Source organism: Microcebus murinus, chromosome 19, assembly GCF_040939455.1.
Source record: "Microcebus murinus isolate Inina chromosome 19, M.murinus_Inina_mat1.0, whole genome shotgun sequence".
NCBI classification, from domain to species: domain Eukaryota; kingdom Metazoa; phylum Chordata; class Mammalia; order Primates; family Cheirogaleidae; genus Microcebus; species Microcebus murinus.
Window position 1 is genome coordinate 24736720 of NC_134122.1, and position 16715 is coordinate 24753434.

A 16715-nucleotide genomic window follows, 5' to 3' on the forward strand; every position below is an offset into this window, starting at 1 on the left:
GCTCAGTTCACTGACAAAACTAATAAAACTGACATATTTCTGGCAACACTGATCAAGACAGAGAATCCACAAAATCTGTGATAAAAAAAAGCAGGGATGTCTTGACAAGTGTTGTATTTATATCATGAATGCAACAAGACACGGGGATATTACTAATAACTTTATGATAATTAATATGAAAATTTAGACAAAATGGAAAAATTCTTAGGAAAAAAACAACTTACCAAAACTGGCTCAAAAGAAACAGATTCTGAATAGTCTGTTATTATAACCATTAAAAATTGAAGCAATAGTCAATAATCTTCTCACACAGCAAACTTCAGTCCCAGGTGGCTTCACCAGTGGGTTCTACCAAATCTTCAAGGTAAAAGCAACACTAAAATTAGCCAAAGTCTCCCAGATATTAGGAAAAGAGAAAATACTCCCCAACTTATTTTACATAGCTTGCATATAAAAACTGAGTTCCTAACAAGAAAGAAAAATGACAGGCAAATCTCACTTATAAACACTGATACCAAAAAAAAAATCTTAAACTAATATCAATAAACAAGATCTCTCAACATGCAAAAATACATCATGACCAGACTGAGTACAACGTTGGCTTAACATAAAAAAATTCTCTGGCAAAACGCAACTGTCCTGGGTTCTCCAAGCACTCTCATCACCTACCCTGGAGGGATGGAGGAGGATCCATGAAAGGATCCATGGAGGAGGATCCATGAAAACTTCTAAGGAACAATGGAGAGGGAGCTACTCTGCCTATAATATCTTATTTCTTAGCCTGGCTCATGGGGACACAAATAGTTCATTATGTTATTCTCTATCTACTTTTTGAATGCTTGAAGTATTTCAAAATAAAGATGGAGAAGTAATGAGAGATGATTACAGAATAACATTCTAAAAACTGTTGAACTTCACAAATACTAAAGGAGATGCAAACTCAAACAATAAGGTGCATTTTCCCCTGTTAAATTAGCAAAAAACTGCAAATGACAGAGAATCAAATGCTAGTGGGGATAAGGAGAGATGGGCATTCTCATAAACCGTTGGTGGGAAAATAAATGGGCACTGATCCACCCCAAATTTTGAAAATACCTACAGAGATACTACCATCTATAACAATGTTAGGTATGGGTGTATCTATACCTAAAAATGTCTCCATCTCTCCTCAAAGGAATCCCACTTTTAAGTTGCCATCCCACAGAGATAATCAGAAAGGAGTCAAATGTTTCTGTGCAAAGGTGTTTACATAAGCACTATTTACAAATAGAGAAAAATGGGAGGCATTCTACAAACCAAACAGGGATGTGGTTAAGCACACTCATTCCCCAGCAATTAAAAATGGAGTTCATAGTATGAGGAAATAAAACCCAGAAGGTATGTAACATGTACATAGGCCGATTTAAATTATGTAAGAAAATACATACATATACTAAGACTAGAAATGACAAGCACCAAAATGTTCAAAGTGATTCTCTCCAAGGGGTGACTTAACAGAAGATTTTTACTGTCTTCTTTATAGTTTCTCTTATTTTCCAAATTTTCAACAATGGAGAGGTCTGATTTTTCAGAGGGGAGAAGTTATTTTGTTAAAACACTGAAGAGTGTTATTTCCATGGTAGAACCTGGACCTTTGCATACTAATTAGCATCTTACTCAGGGAATAACATCCCCTCTCTGAGCAGCTAAACCCCTAATTAAGATAATAGGAGGCTGAGAAGATAAAATGCTTAAGCCATTTGTTGCTAGTCACAGATGGAAACAGAGCCCAGCACCTTGCCACAGAGAGGGCCCTGCCGCATAACCAAGAATTCTCTCCAGCTGAAACCCAAGGCCATATCTGATTACCCTGGGATGGCTAAAACCTTTCTCAGAGGAGATCCTGGTAAACAACGACACCACCTCCTGCTGCCTCTGTATCAAGCAAGGTGCTGAGCCTGTCACCAACACCGACAACCCTGTGAAGGGATCGTTTTAGCTCAGGCACCAGGAGATGCTGTCTCCTGGATCTAGGAGGAGAACCAGCTCTTTTGTCCCAGTGCCAACCAACAATCTTCTCTCGTTTATTAAGTATCTTCGCTCTCAGCCTTGGAGGGGCCTTCCCTTGCACATAGAAAACCGATCAAACCCCTTCCTTCCGCTGCAGGGAGTCTGCCTGCTGTGCTCACGACCTCTCGCTGCTCCTATTAGGCACTGCGGCAGTGACAACAGCATCTTGTCTTCACCTTTGAAACTCCAGATGAACAGATACAAGCCTCTCTCTGTGTATTTTATATTTCCAGTCTCCTTGGCCTTTTTTAAATGGATTTTATATTCTTGTCCTTTAAGCATCTTAATTTATACCACTTCTTGGATTCATTTTGATTCATCAGAATTATACCTGAATCTTTACCTACCTATGCATGTGTACATGTATGTTCGTGCATGCATTTACATTTCTTAATTACAACAAGAGACTCTGATGTCAGGTTCTGAATGAAAGGTTAGACGCTCTGTATTAGTGTCCTCGGGCTGTCATAACAAAGTCCCACAGGCTGGGAAGATGACAACAGAAATCAGCTCTCAGTCCTGACGGCTGGAGGCCCAGGATCCAGGTACAGCAGGGCTGGCTTCTCCTGAGGCTTCTCCCCCTGCCTTGAAGACGGCACCTTCCCCCGGCATCCTCACATGGTTGTTCTTGTGTGTGTGTCTGTGTCCTAATCTCCTCTTCTTATAAGGACACCAGTCAGATTGGATAGGGCCCAACCTAATGACCTCATTTTAATTAATCACTTCTTTTAAGACCTTATCTCTAAATACAGTCACTGTCTGAGGTGCTAGGTGCCAGTGCTTCAACATTTGAATGGGGGTGGGGCACAATTCAGCCCATCCCGGGCTCTGAGCAGAGACTACAGGGTCAAACAAATGCACAGCACAGATGGGCCACCTGCCACCGTGAAAGCTCCCTGTTTGAGATGCCCCCACAGGCTCTGACCACCAGGGCCTGGCCTCCCCCATCACTGGCTCCCCTCGAACTTAAGAAGCAAGGTGACAAGCCCAACACCAGCAAGCCCTTCCCAAGTCCCTGCAAATAAGCACAAGGGATCTTCTTTTGGCGATGAAAATGTTCTAAGACTGAATCAGGGTGATAATCACATGACTCTGTACATATACTAACAATTCATCGAATTGTACACTAAGAATAGGTAAATTTTATAGTATATAAATACTTCTTATAATGAAAGGTTTTTAAAAACAAGCAGATATATTTAAATCATAGACCCCCAGGCCAACACAAGCAAGGAAAAAGGCTCAAAAAAGTTGAAATTGATAAAATATCAAATACATTTGAACACTTTCAAAAGCAGTAAGACAACTGGTAGAATTAAGGAATAATGAATGAAAAGTGCCAAGAAAAAGAATGAACAAACAAACAACAACAACAAAAACTAAAAGCTAGACAGGAAGAAAACTAATCTTTGCATATACCAATCTTTAGTTGAGGAAAAGCTATACATGGTTATAAAAATGTAAACCCTGATTATTATTATTCTAGCCAAAACCATGGCTATCCTGAGAGGGTATTGGGTGTTTTGAGGAAGAGGTAGTAAAAAAGATATAAATTCATATCTTTCATGGTAGGAAGTCAATAGATGTCTGAAATTTTAAAAATCAAGATGTAGTAGGATACATTTGTTATTTAAAAATATGAAATTAAATGCCAAAAAGAAATAGTCCACAGTTGAAAGGGGTTGCCTCTGGGGAGTTCAAAACTAGGAAGAAGTTAAAGCCATGGAAGGGAACTGCTGTTTTGTTTTTAATTAGTAATGAGAACATATTGTTTGCACTTATAAAACTTAGGTGAAAATAAGTGAAAGTTTTAAAACATACATACTTTTTAATCTACTGAAAAAATGAATGAATGTGCACACTCGTGGGCTCTATTTCATCAATCCCTAGACATGCCTTTCTTTACACTTTAACATCTCGGGAACCAGAAAGCATCCTATATTCGTGTGAAATGTCATCCAGGCAACAGCTGTGATGCGAGAACCTGGTGGTTGTTCCTGGGGGGCAAGATTCTTAAATTTCCATCATTTATGCACCAGCTGTGGAATGAACATAAGTCCTAGCCGTTATGTGCAGCAAACTTGCACACTGAGTACCAGGGGTGTGCAAGGAAGTCCCAGAGACAGGCTGGGCATGGTGGCTCACACCTGTTATCTGAGCACTCTGGGAAGCCAAGGAGGACTGCTTGAGGTTAGGAGTTCAAGACCAGCCTGACCAAGAGCAAAACCCTGTCTTCTACTAAAAATAGAAAAAAAAAAAAAAATTAGCCGGGCATGGTGGCTCACACCTGTAGTCCCAGCTACTCGGGAGGCTGAGGCAGGAAGATTGCTTAAGCCCAGGGGTTTGAGGTTGCTGTGAGGTAGGCAGACGACACAGCACTCTAGCCTGGGCAACAGAGTGAGAGACTATCTAAAAAAAAAAAAAAAACAAAGTCCTAGAGACAGCAGTGCAGCACTCATGTAAGGAATGCCACATCACCAATACTCCTGAGAACACAGATGACACCCCGTGGGAATGCAGACACAGCTCTGGGTTAAAAAGGAGGCTGAGACTCCAAATTTATTCCAATCATATATACTTTTTGTGTATGCACAAAACACAGACTAAAATCCTTTGTGTATGCACAAAACTAATATAGATTAAAACGTGCATTTAGAATAAATCTTTGGATTTCAAATAGCTCTTTCGTTAAACACAAAAATAACAATCCTAAGAAAGCATTATGTCCTACTTTAATTGTAGTATTTTTTTTATGTTAGTAGTGCGTAAATATTCATGATCTTAAAATTGATAACATCTTTTATTTGGTGAAATACAGTATACACAGGAATGTGTGATGCAAAATTTTCCTAATGATCCCAAAATATATATAGTGCTTCATCCACACCATGGAATATTCCATAACCAGTAAGAAGAATGAATTGGAGCCATTAATATAACAGATGATGTGGAAATTTCTGAAGAGGGTCTGGTAAGAGAAGCAGCATACAGAAAACTAAGAATATGATCTCATTTTTTAAAAAAACAAACTCAGACAAAAAGAGCCCTGTGTGTATTTATATGTGCATGGGTATGTTTAAGTAATCCTATGGAGGATAAGCATAGAAAAAAATATGGAAAGTCACTGTGGTTGGCAGAATTCTAAGAGCTCCATGATCTCTGTCCTCAGGATTACTCTGTGATTATGTTGCATGGCAAAACAAATTTTGCAGAAATAATTAAAGTTACTGATCGGCTGACCTTAAGACATGGAGATTTTTCCAGTGGGACAAACCTAATCACATTTGCTCCTTCAAAGCTGAGAGTTCCCTACAGCTGGTCACAGAAGTCAGAGATATGAAGTGTGACCGGGTTTGATGCCAGGAAGGTTTTCTGACCACAAGGCAAGAAGCTTAGAGCAGCCACTAGGAGTTGAGCATGGACCCTGGCTGAGAGGCTAAGAGACACACACACTTCAGTCCTACAACCCCAAGGAACTGAATTCTGCCAACAACCCTGTGAGTCTGAAAGAGGACTCTGAGCCACCAAAAGGAGCACAGCCCAGCCAATACCCTGACTGCGGCCGGGTGAGACCCAAGCAGAGGACCTGGTGATCCTGCGCTCAGATTCCTGACCCATGGAAACTGAGATAATCTTAAAAGTGGTGTTCTAAGCTGCTAATTTAAGCAATAGAAAACAAGTACCGATTTTAGTACCAGGAAATGGGGTGCCGCTGTAAACAAACACCTAAAATGTGGAAAGCACTTTGGTAATTGGGCAGTGAGTGGAGGCCAGAATAATTTTGAAAAGCAGGAGAGAAAAAGTCTAGATTGCCTTGAATAGGCTATTAATAGAACTGTGGACAATAAAAATGTTGCTTCTTTCTCAGAAGGAAGTCAAAAACACTTTCTTAAATAGCCTTAGAGAAAGCTCAAATTACCATGAATAGCACAAACCTACATGGCCAGTGAAGGTTCAGAAGTGAGGGAACGTTATTGGAAACTGGAGGGAGGTCCTCGTTACATGAGGGCGGAGTGCCCGCCGAAATGTGCCCTGCAGTTGTGTGGAAAGAGGAATTTGTAAATAATAGACCCGAACATACAACTGAGGAGATTTCTGAGCACAGTGTGGAAGGTGCTACCTGGTTTCTTCTTGCTGCTTAGAGTGAGAGGGAAGAGGAAAGAGAGAAATTGAAGGATGAACTGTTAAGCAAAAAAGAACCAGGACTGGATAAATTTGAAAATGGCCTCTCCAGATGACAACAGATGATAAAAGAAAGAAAAGGCTGCAGGGAGCATGGCACAGAAGAAGAACCAAGTGTGTGCCCGCACAGCCCTTTGCTGAAACTCGGAAGAATCAAAGGGTCACACAAAAGACCCTTTCAAAAGATTAAGGGTGTTTCTCATAGATTTTCTTAATCAAATGAAAGGACTTCAAGGAAGTTTAAGAGCACTATCCTTCCACCATCTCACCAGAAGAAAAGGGATTATCTCAGAAATGTCTGTTGATGTGACTTTTGTCCAGTGGAGTGAATTCCTGTGAAATTCTCACAGCGCCCATGAGGTTCTTGAGAAAATTATGTCAGCAGAAACACTTCTGGCTTAGATTGAAAGGGACAGGGAGTAAACAAAATGAAAGCAGGGAGCTGACAGGAAATGGGTGACATACTACCATCCAGGGTAAAAGAAGGACGACTCAGAACATGACACCAAGACCCCAGAGGGTGGCACCAAGAGTGCAGATGGCAAAGTTAAAAGGTCATTTCCAGGCCCTGAAACAACCAAAGAACTCCAACTGGAGTCTGCTTGGCTAGATTTCAAAACTCCTTTGGGCCGGTGACTCCTTTTTACCTTCCACTTCCCCTTTTTGAATCAGAATGCCTGTAATGCTATCCTGTGCCTGTCCCACCATTGTGGGTTGGGAGTACTGGGGCAGATAACTTGTCTCTCCAGTTCTACAGATCCACAAAAGGAGAGAAATTGTGCCCCAAGAGTTGTACTTAATGGACTACACCCAGAAGCTTCATTCACACCTGATTTGGGATTAAGATGACTGATTTTTCAGACTTGAACTGATACTACAATAGGATAAGACCGGGGGACCTTGAAATGGGGTGAATGCATTTTACACGTGATGTATTATAGATACAGATCTCTGGAGGCCAGAGGGCAGATGGTGGTAATCAGAATTCTAGATGACTCCAAAAACCACTGCCTTGCATAATCTGCCCTCCACCCTTGAGTGCGAGACCTGCGAATATGATGACATTGCATGACTATGTTTTGTTGTATGAAAAAAGACGTTTTTACAGATATAATAAATTTACTAATCAGTTCCCTTTGGGTTCATCAAAAGAAAGATTATCCAGGTGAGCCTAACCTAAACACACAAGCCTTTTAAAAGCAGGAAGGAGCCTGGTATGGTGGCATGTACCTAGAGTCCTACCTACCTGGGAGGCTAAGGCAGGAGGATCCGCTGGAGCTAAGGAGTTCAAGGCTGCAGCAAGCTATGATTGCACCACTGCACAGCAGCCTGGACAACAGAGTGAGACTCCATCACTAAATGAATAAATAACGATTGAATAAAATAAAATCAGAAAAGATGTCAAATATTCCAAGAACAAGAGTGATATGATGTACCACTGCTGACCTGAAGATGCTGGGGGCCATGTGGAAAGTCATTTGGAAGTGTTTTTGAACTTCTAAATATATGTGAACGAGAGTGTTATCACATTGCCTTTGAACAGCCATTCTCTCCTTCTTCTTAATAGCATAATCTCTATGCTATTGGTGAGATAATGTACCCAGCTAATAAAAACTACATTTTCCAGGCTCCCTTGCAGGTAGGCATGGCCATGTGACCAAGCTGCAGTCAGTGACAGATGAGGGGATGCTGCTGTTGTGACTTTTAGGAAAGCTCCCTAGAAAGAGGGCATGGCTTGCAGGGATACCTTTGCCCTTAGCCCCTTTCCTTCTTTCTTCCTGCCTTGAGTGAAAATGGGATAGCAGGGGTCCCCACAATTGTCCTGCACCTCGGGTGACCATGAGAATGGAAAGCATAAACTAAAATGGTGGGGCCAAAACTAGAAGAAGTCTAAGTCCCCAGTGACCAAGAAAGTTACCTTACCAGCCCTGAAGTGTGTTTCTTTTTTTGTTGTTTTTGGTTTTTGTTTGGGGGAGTTTGCTTTGTTGTTGATAAAGAGGTTTTTAAGATATCACTTTGATATTGGTTGTTTAATTATAAAATATTGCACACATATAAAAGCATTTATAACTTAGATGTATAATGAAACGAACACCATTTCATCCACCACCCAACCTAAAAAAATGGACCATTTCCCAGCTTACTGCTCTCCCAAGCATATCTCCCTTGTTCCCACCTCTCACCCTGCCGAAAGGAGCCACTATTCTGGATTCTGTGTTTAACATTCTCTTATTTTTTACTAGTTATACTACACATTTTTATAGCTCTAAGTTATATAGCTCTACCTTGTTTTTACATCTTGTATTAATTGTATCACACTCCATGTATTTTTCTGCAATTTGCTTTTTTCCTCAACATTCTGAGACACATCTATATTGATGCAAGTAGCTATGGTTTAATTTCACAGCTTTATATTAATAGTATTTACTGCACGACTACTGGACAGTGTAGGTACTCCCCCACTGATAGCTGTGTGGGCTGTTTTGCACTTCTAGGCTACTACAAAACATTGCTATTAACACTTGTGTACTTATCTCCAAGTACTTCCTGCCTCTCATACTATGTATATATAGAAAATTAAGGTATTTAATGGTCCACTGGAAGTGACCAGAGGATGTGTGGAGTCTTGGACATGGCTAGAGACCCACAGTTTCTGGCCATTAGGGGATCAGTAACTGGAAGTACATCAGCGCCCCACAGCATGATGGTGGAGACCTAAGAATAGACTAATCAGAATGTGGCCACATCAGCTTTACTAGATAAGACCAAACTGTTTCCCAAAGGGGTCGAAACAATTTGCACTCGCTGGCACCATGTTAGAGTTCCTACTCCTCATCCTCACCAAACCTAGATGTGATTAGCCTTCTTGATTTTTGTAAAAAGAAAAAAAAAAACAAAAAAAAAAACCAAAAAAAACCTCCTTGGCTTAATTTGTATTTTCCTTATTACTAATGAGATTGAGCATCTTTTCATGTTTACCAACCATTCCTAGTTCATAATCTGTGAAATGCCTATGCACTTCTTTTGCTCATTTCTTACTGGGTTGTTTGGTCTTTTTAAATAGTTTTTTTTTTTTTTTTTTGGCCATCCTTAATATATCCTGGATAGTAACCCCATTTGTTGGTTTTATGTATTACAAAATTTTCCCCAAGTACATGGCCTGTTTTTTCAGCTTTTCCCTTTTCACTGTTCATTATTCAATGAACAAAATCTCTTAACTGTACACCAATCTCTTCCTTTGTGGTTTGAGCCTTTTTGTTTCTTCTTTAGGAAACTCTTTTCCATGCTATTTATTGTTGATTTCTATCTTACTGTTCTGTAGTCAGAAAACATGTTGATTGATCAGATACTTTGAAATATATTGAATATTACTTTCTAATCTAGCGTGAGATTAATTTTTACACATTCCCAATACTTAAGAATAATATGCATTTTCCAGTTATTGGGTGGAGATTCTATAATAAAGGTTCCACTAGATCACTAATGGCAAACAATGGCTAGCAGGGCCCATAACAAATCCACTCTGGCCATCTGTTCAGGTATTATCTGCGGCTGCTTTCACTCTACACAGGCAAAGTAGTTGTGACAGGGACCGTATGGCCTCATGAAGCTGAAAATATTTACTATCTGGGCCTTTAATAGAAAAAGCTCACCAACCACTACACTAAACTGTATTTAAAAACTGTTTCCCTCTGTTTTTTGCCTGTGTGATATCAATTAATGAAAGAGCTGTTCTGAAATCTTCTATGATAATGACACATTTGGAAATTTCTGTTTATATCTGCTTTGCTATTTTATGTTGAGGCTAATTTATTAGGGGCAAACAAGTTTTAAATTGTTCCGTTTTCTTGGTGCATTATTTCTTCTATCACTAATGCAGTGGCCCTTTTGTCTCTAATAATTATTTTTGCTTTGAAATCTGTTTGCATGATACTGTTATTGTACCCGCTTCTTTTCATTAGCACAACCTTTTTCCATTCTTTCAAGTCTTTACACTTTGGATGTGTCTCTCATAAATGAAACAGCATACCACTGGACTTGGTTTTCCCATGGAATCTGACAATCTCTTAGTCAGGAAGTTTGGTCCATTTGTTGTAGTGACAGATATATTTGCTTTCATTTCCGCAACCATAGATTGTATTTTCTTTTTATCCTATTTTTTTCTATTATTTTCCCCCCTTCCTTTCCTGTTTTCTTTTAGATTAAGATATTTAATTCACTTAACTTCACTTTTTTACATTTATTGATTTGAAATTTTAACATTTTCTTGTTTCCTCAAACATTATATAACATGCATTCTAGACTCAGTAAAGTCAAAAATTTCATCAGTGTCTACCCTCCTTCTGAACAATGTCAGTACATCTGAACTCTGTCAGATTTAAATGTTATTGTCCAGTATTTCAGTTTCACTTTCCTTGTTTGCCATTTATTTTTATTGTTTTTTTAATGGAGAAATACATCATCTGTTTCCAAAATAGTGCTTAAAAATACAAGGAGTACAGATACTATAAAACAAAGCAAACTCCAGTCACTATGTACATCATATGAAAAAAAAAGTCTGATAGGTAATAAAAATTAGAAATAAAAAGCCCCAAGTTTCCAGCTTGGTAAAGCAGGTACAATTACAGGAAATGTTTAATAAACTAATTTTTTCTCCAATGTGTAAACAAAATGACAAGACTAAATTTGTGCCCGGCAATTTCAACCTTACATTATAGCTACATCCAAAATACACAAACATGGCGCACACTTCACCTGATTTATTATTGTGGTGAAAGGGTAAGGTGATTGCACAGGGCAAAGATGTGGGAAACAAAAATATTGTACACTAGACATCAAAAAGTGATAGTGAAAAGAAAGTCTCAAGTACTGCATATCCTAAAAGGAAAAAAGACTATATTCCAACTTTGGAAAATTAATCCAGAAGGATAGGAAAAGAGTTTAAGTAATCAGTTTAACATGAAAATGCACTTATAGTAGAAAGGAACACAGCTGGGGAGGGGTGGGAGGTCAGAACCAGGTTAACTGGAAAGCCTGTGAAGTTCACAGTGTCTAGATTAAGAAAGACCAACCTTTCATTCATCTGTGTCTGCTGTCCCTCATGTTTCCTATAAACATGGATGTTTTGCTGATTAATTATGAGGGTTTTTTTAATTTAAAGTAAAGTATTCCTAATTTTTTTGTAGGATAAAGCAAAAGAATAGAAAATTGGCTAGATGTCAAGTGCTTACTAGAAATTATTTTTATGTTTCTATATGTAAAATTCACTGATGAATTTTGATAAGTAATTTAAAAATAAAAATTGGCTTAAAATTCTTGGAGAAAATGCTATTTTGCCTACATGTTTAAAATTCGAAATTAGCTTTCCTATAAGCAGGCATTCTGTGGGATTTATAAAATTTCTCATATGTAGAGATCAAATGGCCATCTAAGGCCAGTAACATGTTTCACAGGCCTTACGTTTAGTAAAGTTTTATTAAAATATTATCCATGGAACCAAAATTTGATGTTTTGTGCCATGTAGCCACAGGAGTATGGGTTTCACATCATGGTTTAGAAAATACTAGTATTCTGGGTTTTTATATGAAATGACATACAAACATACCTTGTTCATACAAGAGAAGAGGGGAAGGCAAAAAGCCTTTTTTGTTTTAGGAAAAATGATTGAGGACAAGAGAATATGGAGCTTTGTTAGCTCAAAGAAAATGACTGCTGATTATATACTCTCATTCTATAGATAAAATAAATATCATTTCTTGATCAGGTCCCATCAAAACCAAAGACTAATTATTGTCTTGATGTCAAATACACACCCCAAAGTTGAATTTTATTCTAAAGGGTTATAACTACTTTGCAGGGACTGAACTAAATGTACTTCTATGCTTTCTCTGAAGTATAGTGTTATCACTGTACAATGGTATCCAATTTTAAGATTAATAATGAAGAAACTTCTTCAGGAAAAAAACTAAATTCATCAAGTTGAAAAATCTAGTTAGTTCTACTTTCTAATAAAAAATATACATAAAGTGCATCATCAGTATAAGGAATTCTGATACCAGTTTGTATTGCAAATTTTCCCAACAATGCATCAAACTTAAATCCAGTCCAGATGTCAATTATGGGTACAAATATAGCTGGGAGGGTTTTTTCAAGGGCAGTAGTCCTTTGAAATAGTTAATGTAACTGTTGCTGACACATTGATAAACTGACACATCAACAATAGTACCTCTAATTCACATACTAATCTGGACTTCTGATGGAGATTAGTGCCAGTAAAGAAAGTTACCAAGTGACCCTACAACTATTTCAAGTCATATCTAATGTGGTACCCTTCATTCTCCTTCTTTAGTATTTGAAGACAACAGTTGAGTTGGCAGATATTGTTTATGGACCCTTGAGGTTGTTTTTATCCGTTCAATCTGTTTTATTGAATTCTTGATAACAGGAATAGGATTTGCAAGAAGAACAGGGATATTGGAAAGATCTGTACTGGATGTTTCCTGAGAAGCCAACAGAGAAGCCACTGTCTGAATTGTTTCTAATAGAGTTGTATTTGTCTCTTTATAGAGTTTTCCTCTTCTATTTTGATTTTCTTGTTTGTTTCTTCTTCTTCTTCTTTATGAGAATGTCCTCTAGACTCCTATGATAGGATTAGGTATGCTTGTTGCTGTGTTTCCTGAAGGTCTGGGTGGATGGCTTACCAGACATGTTGAAGAAACTACTATGGGGACTGTGGGTTTTGGTGGTGGTGAAGTGGCAGGTTGTGAGGCAGTTTGAGGAACGCTTTCACTCAATGCAACCCTTAAGCTTTCACTGGGATTCACTTGTTGCAAGGAAATTTCAGTAGCCTGTATGTTGGTCACAGATGCTGCCATTACAGTCAGGGAAGGACTGTTTCTGCCCTGAGAGCTGTCAGTCAATGGGCCAATCTTCATAGTGCTAGTAGGTGAAGGTAAAGAAATGCTATTTTCATTGTCTACAGACAAGTCAAGGCCACTGTCATTCAAAGCTGTCAATCTCACACCTTCTGTTGAATTTGTTTTCTTCTTCTGAAGCACATGATTAGGCAACAGTTGATGAAGTTCCTTTTTTCTTAAATGCATAGCAGCAATTTTCATATCCATCTCAAACATCTTACTATTTATCGCTTGCCTATAAACTGTATCTGTGAAAGACTGAATATCATAGGTGAGATCAATACTGAGAATTTCAGAGTTTTCTGGCTTTTTCAACACTAATCCAATTACCCACATTGTACGAAATTCTTCCTTCTCAGGATTTTCTTTGGGTGCTGGAAATGACTGGGGATTCACATGTGCCAGTGTAATAAATTCATTTTTCTCCAAGCTTCCAACCAGGATTCGGATCTTTGATTCCACCAAGCCTACCCATTCTAGATGTTGTTTTTCTGTTGGTGCACTTGCCAGAAGTACAATATAATGCTTGTACTTTTGAAAGAAGCTTGGAGCTTCAAAAAGTTTGGACCACTCTGCCTTACTCAGCAAAATTTCATGTGTGATAGCAAGCCCTTGTTTAAACTCCTCAATCATGACCATCCTGGTTGAAACAGACACATTGTATGTGGAGTTCTGCTGTGGATATGCTGGTGTAATTATAGGCATAAGATGATACCTATCACTGGGATTTACTCTTGGGTCCCATACAGGCAAATTAAGATTCCGTTCTTCAGGCTCTTTCAGTAACACTGGATTCGGCCATTCCCATTCAGAAAATACCAAGAAAAATTTACGTACAAGAGTTGACGCTACTGCATTTGGATAAAGCTGACAAGTTCTCGCTACTAGCATAGCCCAGGAAACACCTCCAAGGAAACCTAATATATTGGAATAGATATTGTGGCATTTGGCCCACAATTTGATGGCTCTCAGTGTTAACCTGAAGTTGTCAATGTTTGGTACTAGATGTAAAATTTCATCAGTTACCCGGCAACCATTAAGGCTTCTTATACATCTAATATCTAAATTTTTAAGCAGACTGTCATCTCTTAGGTCCAAATCTTCTGGAATAGTCTGCAGTGCTAATCTTGCAAACAAAATATCAATCTCTATCCCATCAAAACACAGTTTGATAACTGGTACAAATGCCTCCTCAACAGCCCTTAAATCTTTTACTTCTTCCTGTAGTTTCAATTTATCATAGAATGAGGTGAAAAAGTCGCTTCGATCAACATGTCTTGGTGCAACGCACAACGCATCAATATCGGCACCTTTTGTATGTACTCCTAATCTGTAAGAGCCAAATGTAAAAATTTTTCCCCCAACATTTTCAACTACGGCTTGTGGAAGACTCTTGCTTTCACTGATTTCTCGTATCCATTCCTTTACCAGATTATTTAATTTTTCCAAAATTAAAATCCTGCGCTGCAGTTCCTCTTCCTCTTCAAACACCCCAAAGGGCTTCAGGGTTTCGATTAATTTCTGGGTAAGTGAACAGTCAGTGTCCTTGGGGGCCGCTAGACTGATAGGGGAGGAGATGCCGTAGTGCTTCTGTGGCGGCGCCGTCTGTTGTGATCCCTGGGTTGTCACCGGAAACGGCATCATCTTCAGAGCCCGCCCCGCCAGGGAACGTCCCCCCCCACCGCGACCTCCGCGGCCACCGCCCGGGTCATGATCCGCTGAGGCGGGAGGGGCGGGGCTCCTACCAGCCCTGGTCCGACCCCGCTCCCGTTCTGCACCCCCTCTTCAAGCACTTCCTCTCCTTCCCCTCGGCCCCAACATGGCGCCCGGGGCCCCTAGGCGGCAGCGTTCTAGAACGGACCGCGCACGCGCGGGCGCCTGCGCAGCAGCCGCCGCTGCAAGACCTCATGGGAGCCGGGAGTTCAGAACTGGCAGCCTCTCCTGCTGGCACGGTGGCTTTCCCACCCTGACCTATAACCTGCAAAATTCAACCCTGTTATTATTCCTGTTTTATAGATTTACCCAGCTCTACCCATTCTTTGCTCACCACTTCCTATGACATCACAGATCTACATCCTTCTTGAAGCATCCTCAGGCCTCCTTCACCCTCACGTGTATCCTTTAGAAATCTAGAAATGGCTCCCATCTTGCTTTCTGCAGCTGGTTCATGGATGATGGTTTAGCTAGGTCTGCATTCTAGGTGGACAGTTATGTCTGGCCATGCTTTGAAGACACTATTCTGCTGTCTTCTGGTGTCTCTGGCTCCTGTTGAGAATTCTGCCTCAGGATAAACTGCTGCTCATCTGTGTTTTCCTTTTGGCAGCTATAAAAATCTGTCTTCACTGTCCTGCAATTCCACTACTGTGTGTCTAGGGGTAGGTTTCTCTTTTATTACTCTTACATGATGATACACTGTGATTCCCAAATCAGAAGAGTCGCACTTTTCATTTCATGACCTCCAGAAGATTCTCAGACACATCCTGGAATATGTTCTCCCCAGCATTCTCTTGATTCTCTTCATTTAGACATGTGATAAACCTTCTCATTCTGTTTTCTATGTCTCTTAACCCATTTTTCTCTGTGGGTGGCACCCGGTTACCTTCAAGTTCTTTAATTCTCTTTTTAGGTTTAGTCTGCTGTTTAAGCATCATTGAAGCGTCCACTTAAATACTTACATTTTTATTACTAGAAGCAGTTTTGGTCTTTTCAAATCTTCCTTGCTTTTTTGGATGGCATTGTTCTTTCATGGGTGTTTTCCCCACCTTTTATTTCTTTAACCATGTTAAACAGACGTCTTTAGTATTCTATCCAATTATTCCAATTCCTAATGCCCTTCAGAATCTAGTTCTATAGTCTGTTTTCTGACTCATTTAGAGTGGCACTATCTCTCATGTTTTGCAATTTGAGGTTATGAGCTCATTTCAGGTGGGGCTTGGGATGCCTGTATAGAGAATGTATCCTTCCAAAGAAGATTTGCTTTGTTTTTACCAGATGCCCTTATATACTATCAAATTGAATGCAGTATAATTTAATTTCTTATCCAAGGATTATCTAGACCATATAGGTGGTGTAATTTTGAACCTCAAATACATGTGACAGGATGTGTGGTTTTAAATTCTAGGGAAGAGTCTTTAGTATTCCTCGCTCAAAGCCCAACACAAGGAAAACATTTTTTTTTTTTTTTTGAGACAGAGTCTCACTTTGGTGCCCTAGCTGAAGTCAGTGGTGTCATTGTAGCTCACTGCAGCCTCAAATTCTTGGGCTCAAGTAATACTTCTGCCTCAGCCTCCCAAGTAGAGGAACCACAGGCATGTGCCACCATGCCCAGCTACTTTTTCTGTATTTTGTAGAGACAGGGTCTTGCTCTTGCTCAGGATGGTCTTGAACTCTGACCTTAAGCAATCCTCCCACCTTGGCCTCCTAGAGTGCTAGGATTATAGACGTGAGCCAGTGCACCTGGCCAAAAAAGGCAACTTTCTTGTCATTTCCTTTTACCTGGCAGATTCTTGCTATTCCATCTTTTCACTCAACATGTCACCCTTTGAGGATTCCAATTGTATTGGGGTG

At 39.6% G+C, this 16715-nt stretch overlaps 2 protein-coding genes across 4 annotated transcripts in view; both read right to left on the bottom strand.

The window, feature by feature from the left end:
• The window catches only part of RADIL (Rap associating with DIL domain), a 68562-nt gene that overhangs the window by 36823 nt on the left and 15024 nt on the right, over nt 1–16715 (bottom strand). The window lies entirely within an intron of this gene.
• Nucleotides 9119–14996, bottom strand: PAPOLB (poly(A) polymerase beta). The gene has a single exon (XM_012759162.3). It carries the CDS (start codon nt 14790–14792, stop codon nt 12864–12866), a length of 1929 nt encoding a protein of 642 aa, XP_012614616.3. The 5' UTR covers nt 14793–14996; the 3' UTR covers nt 9119–12863.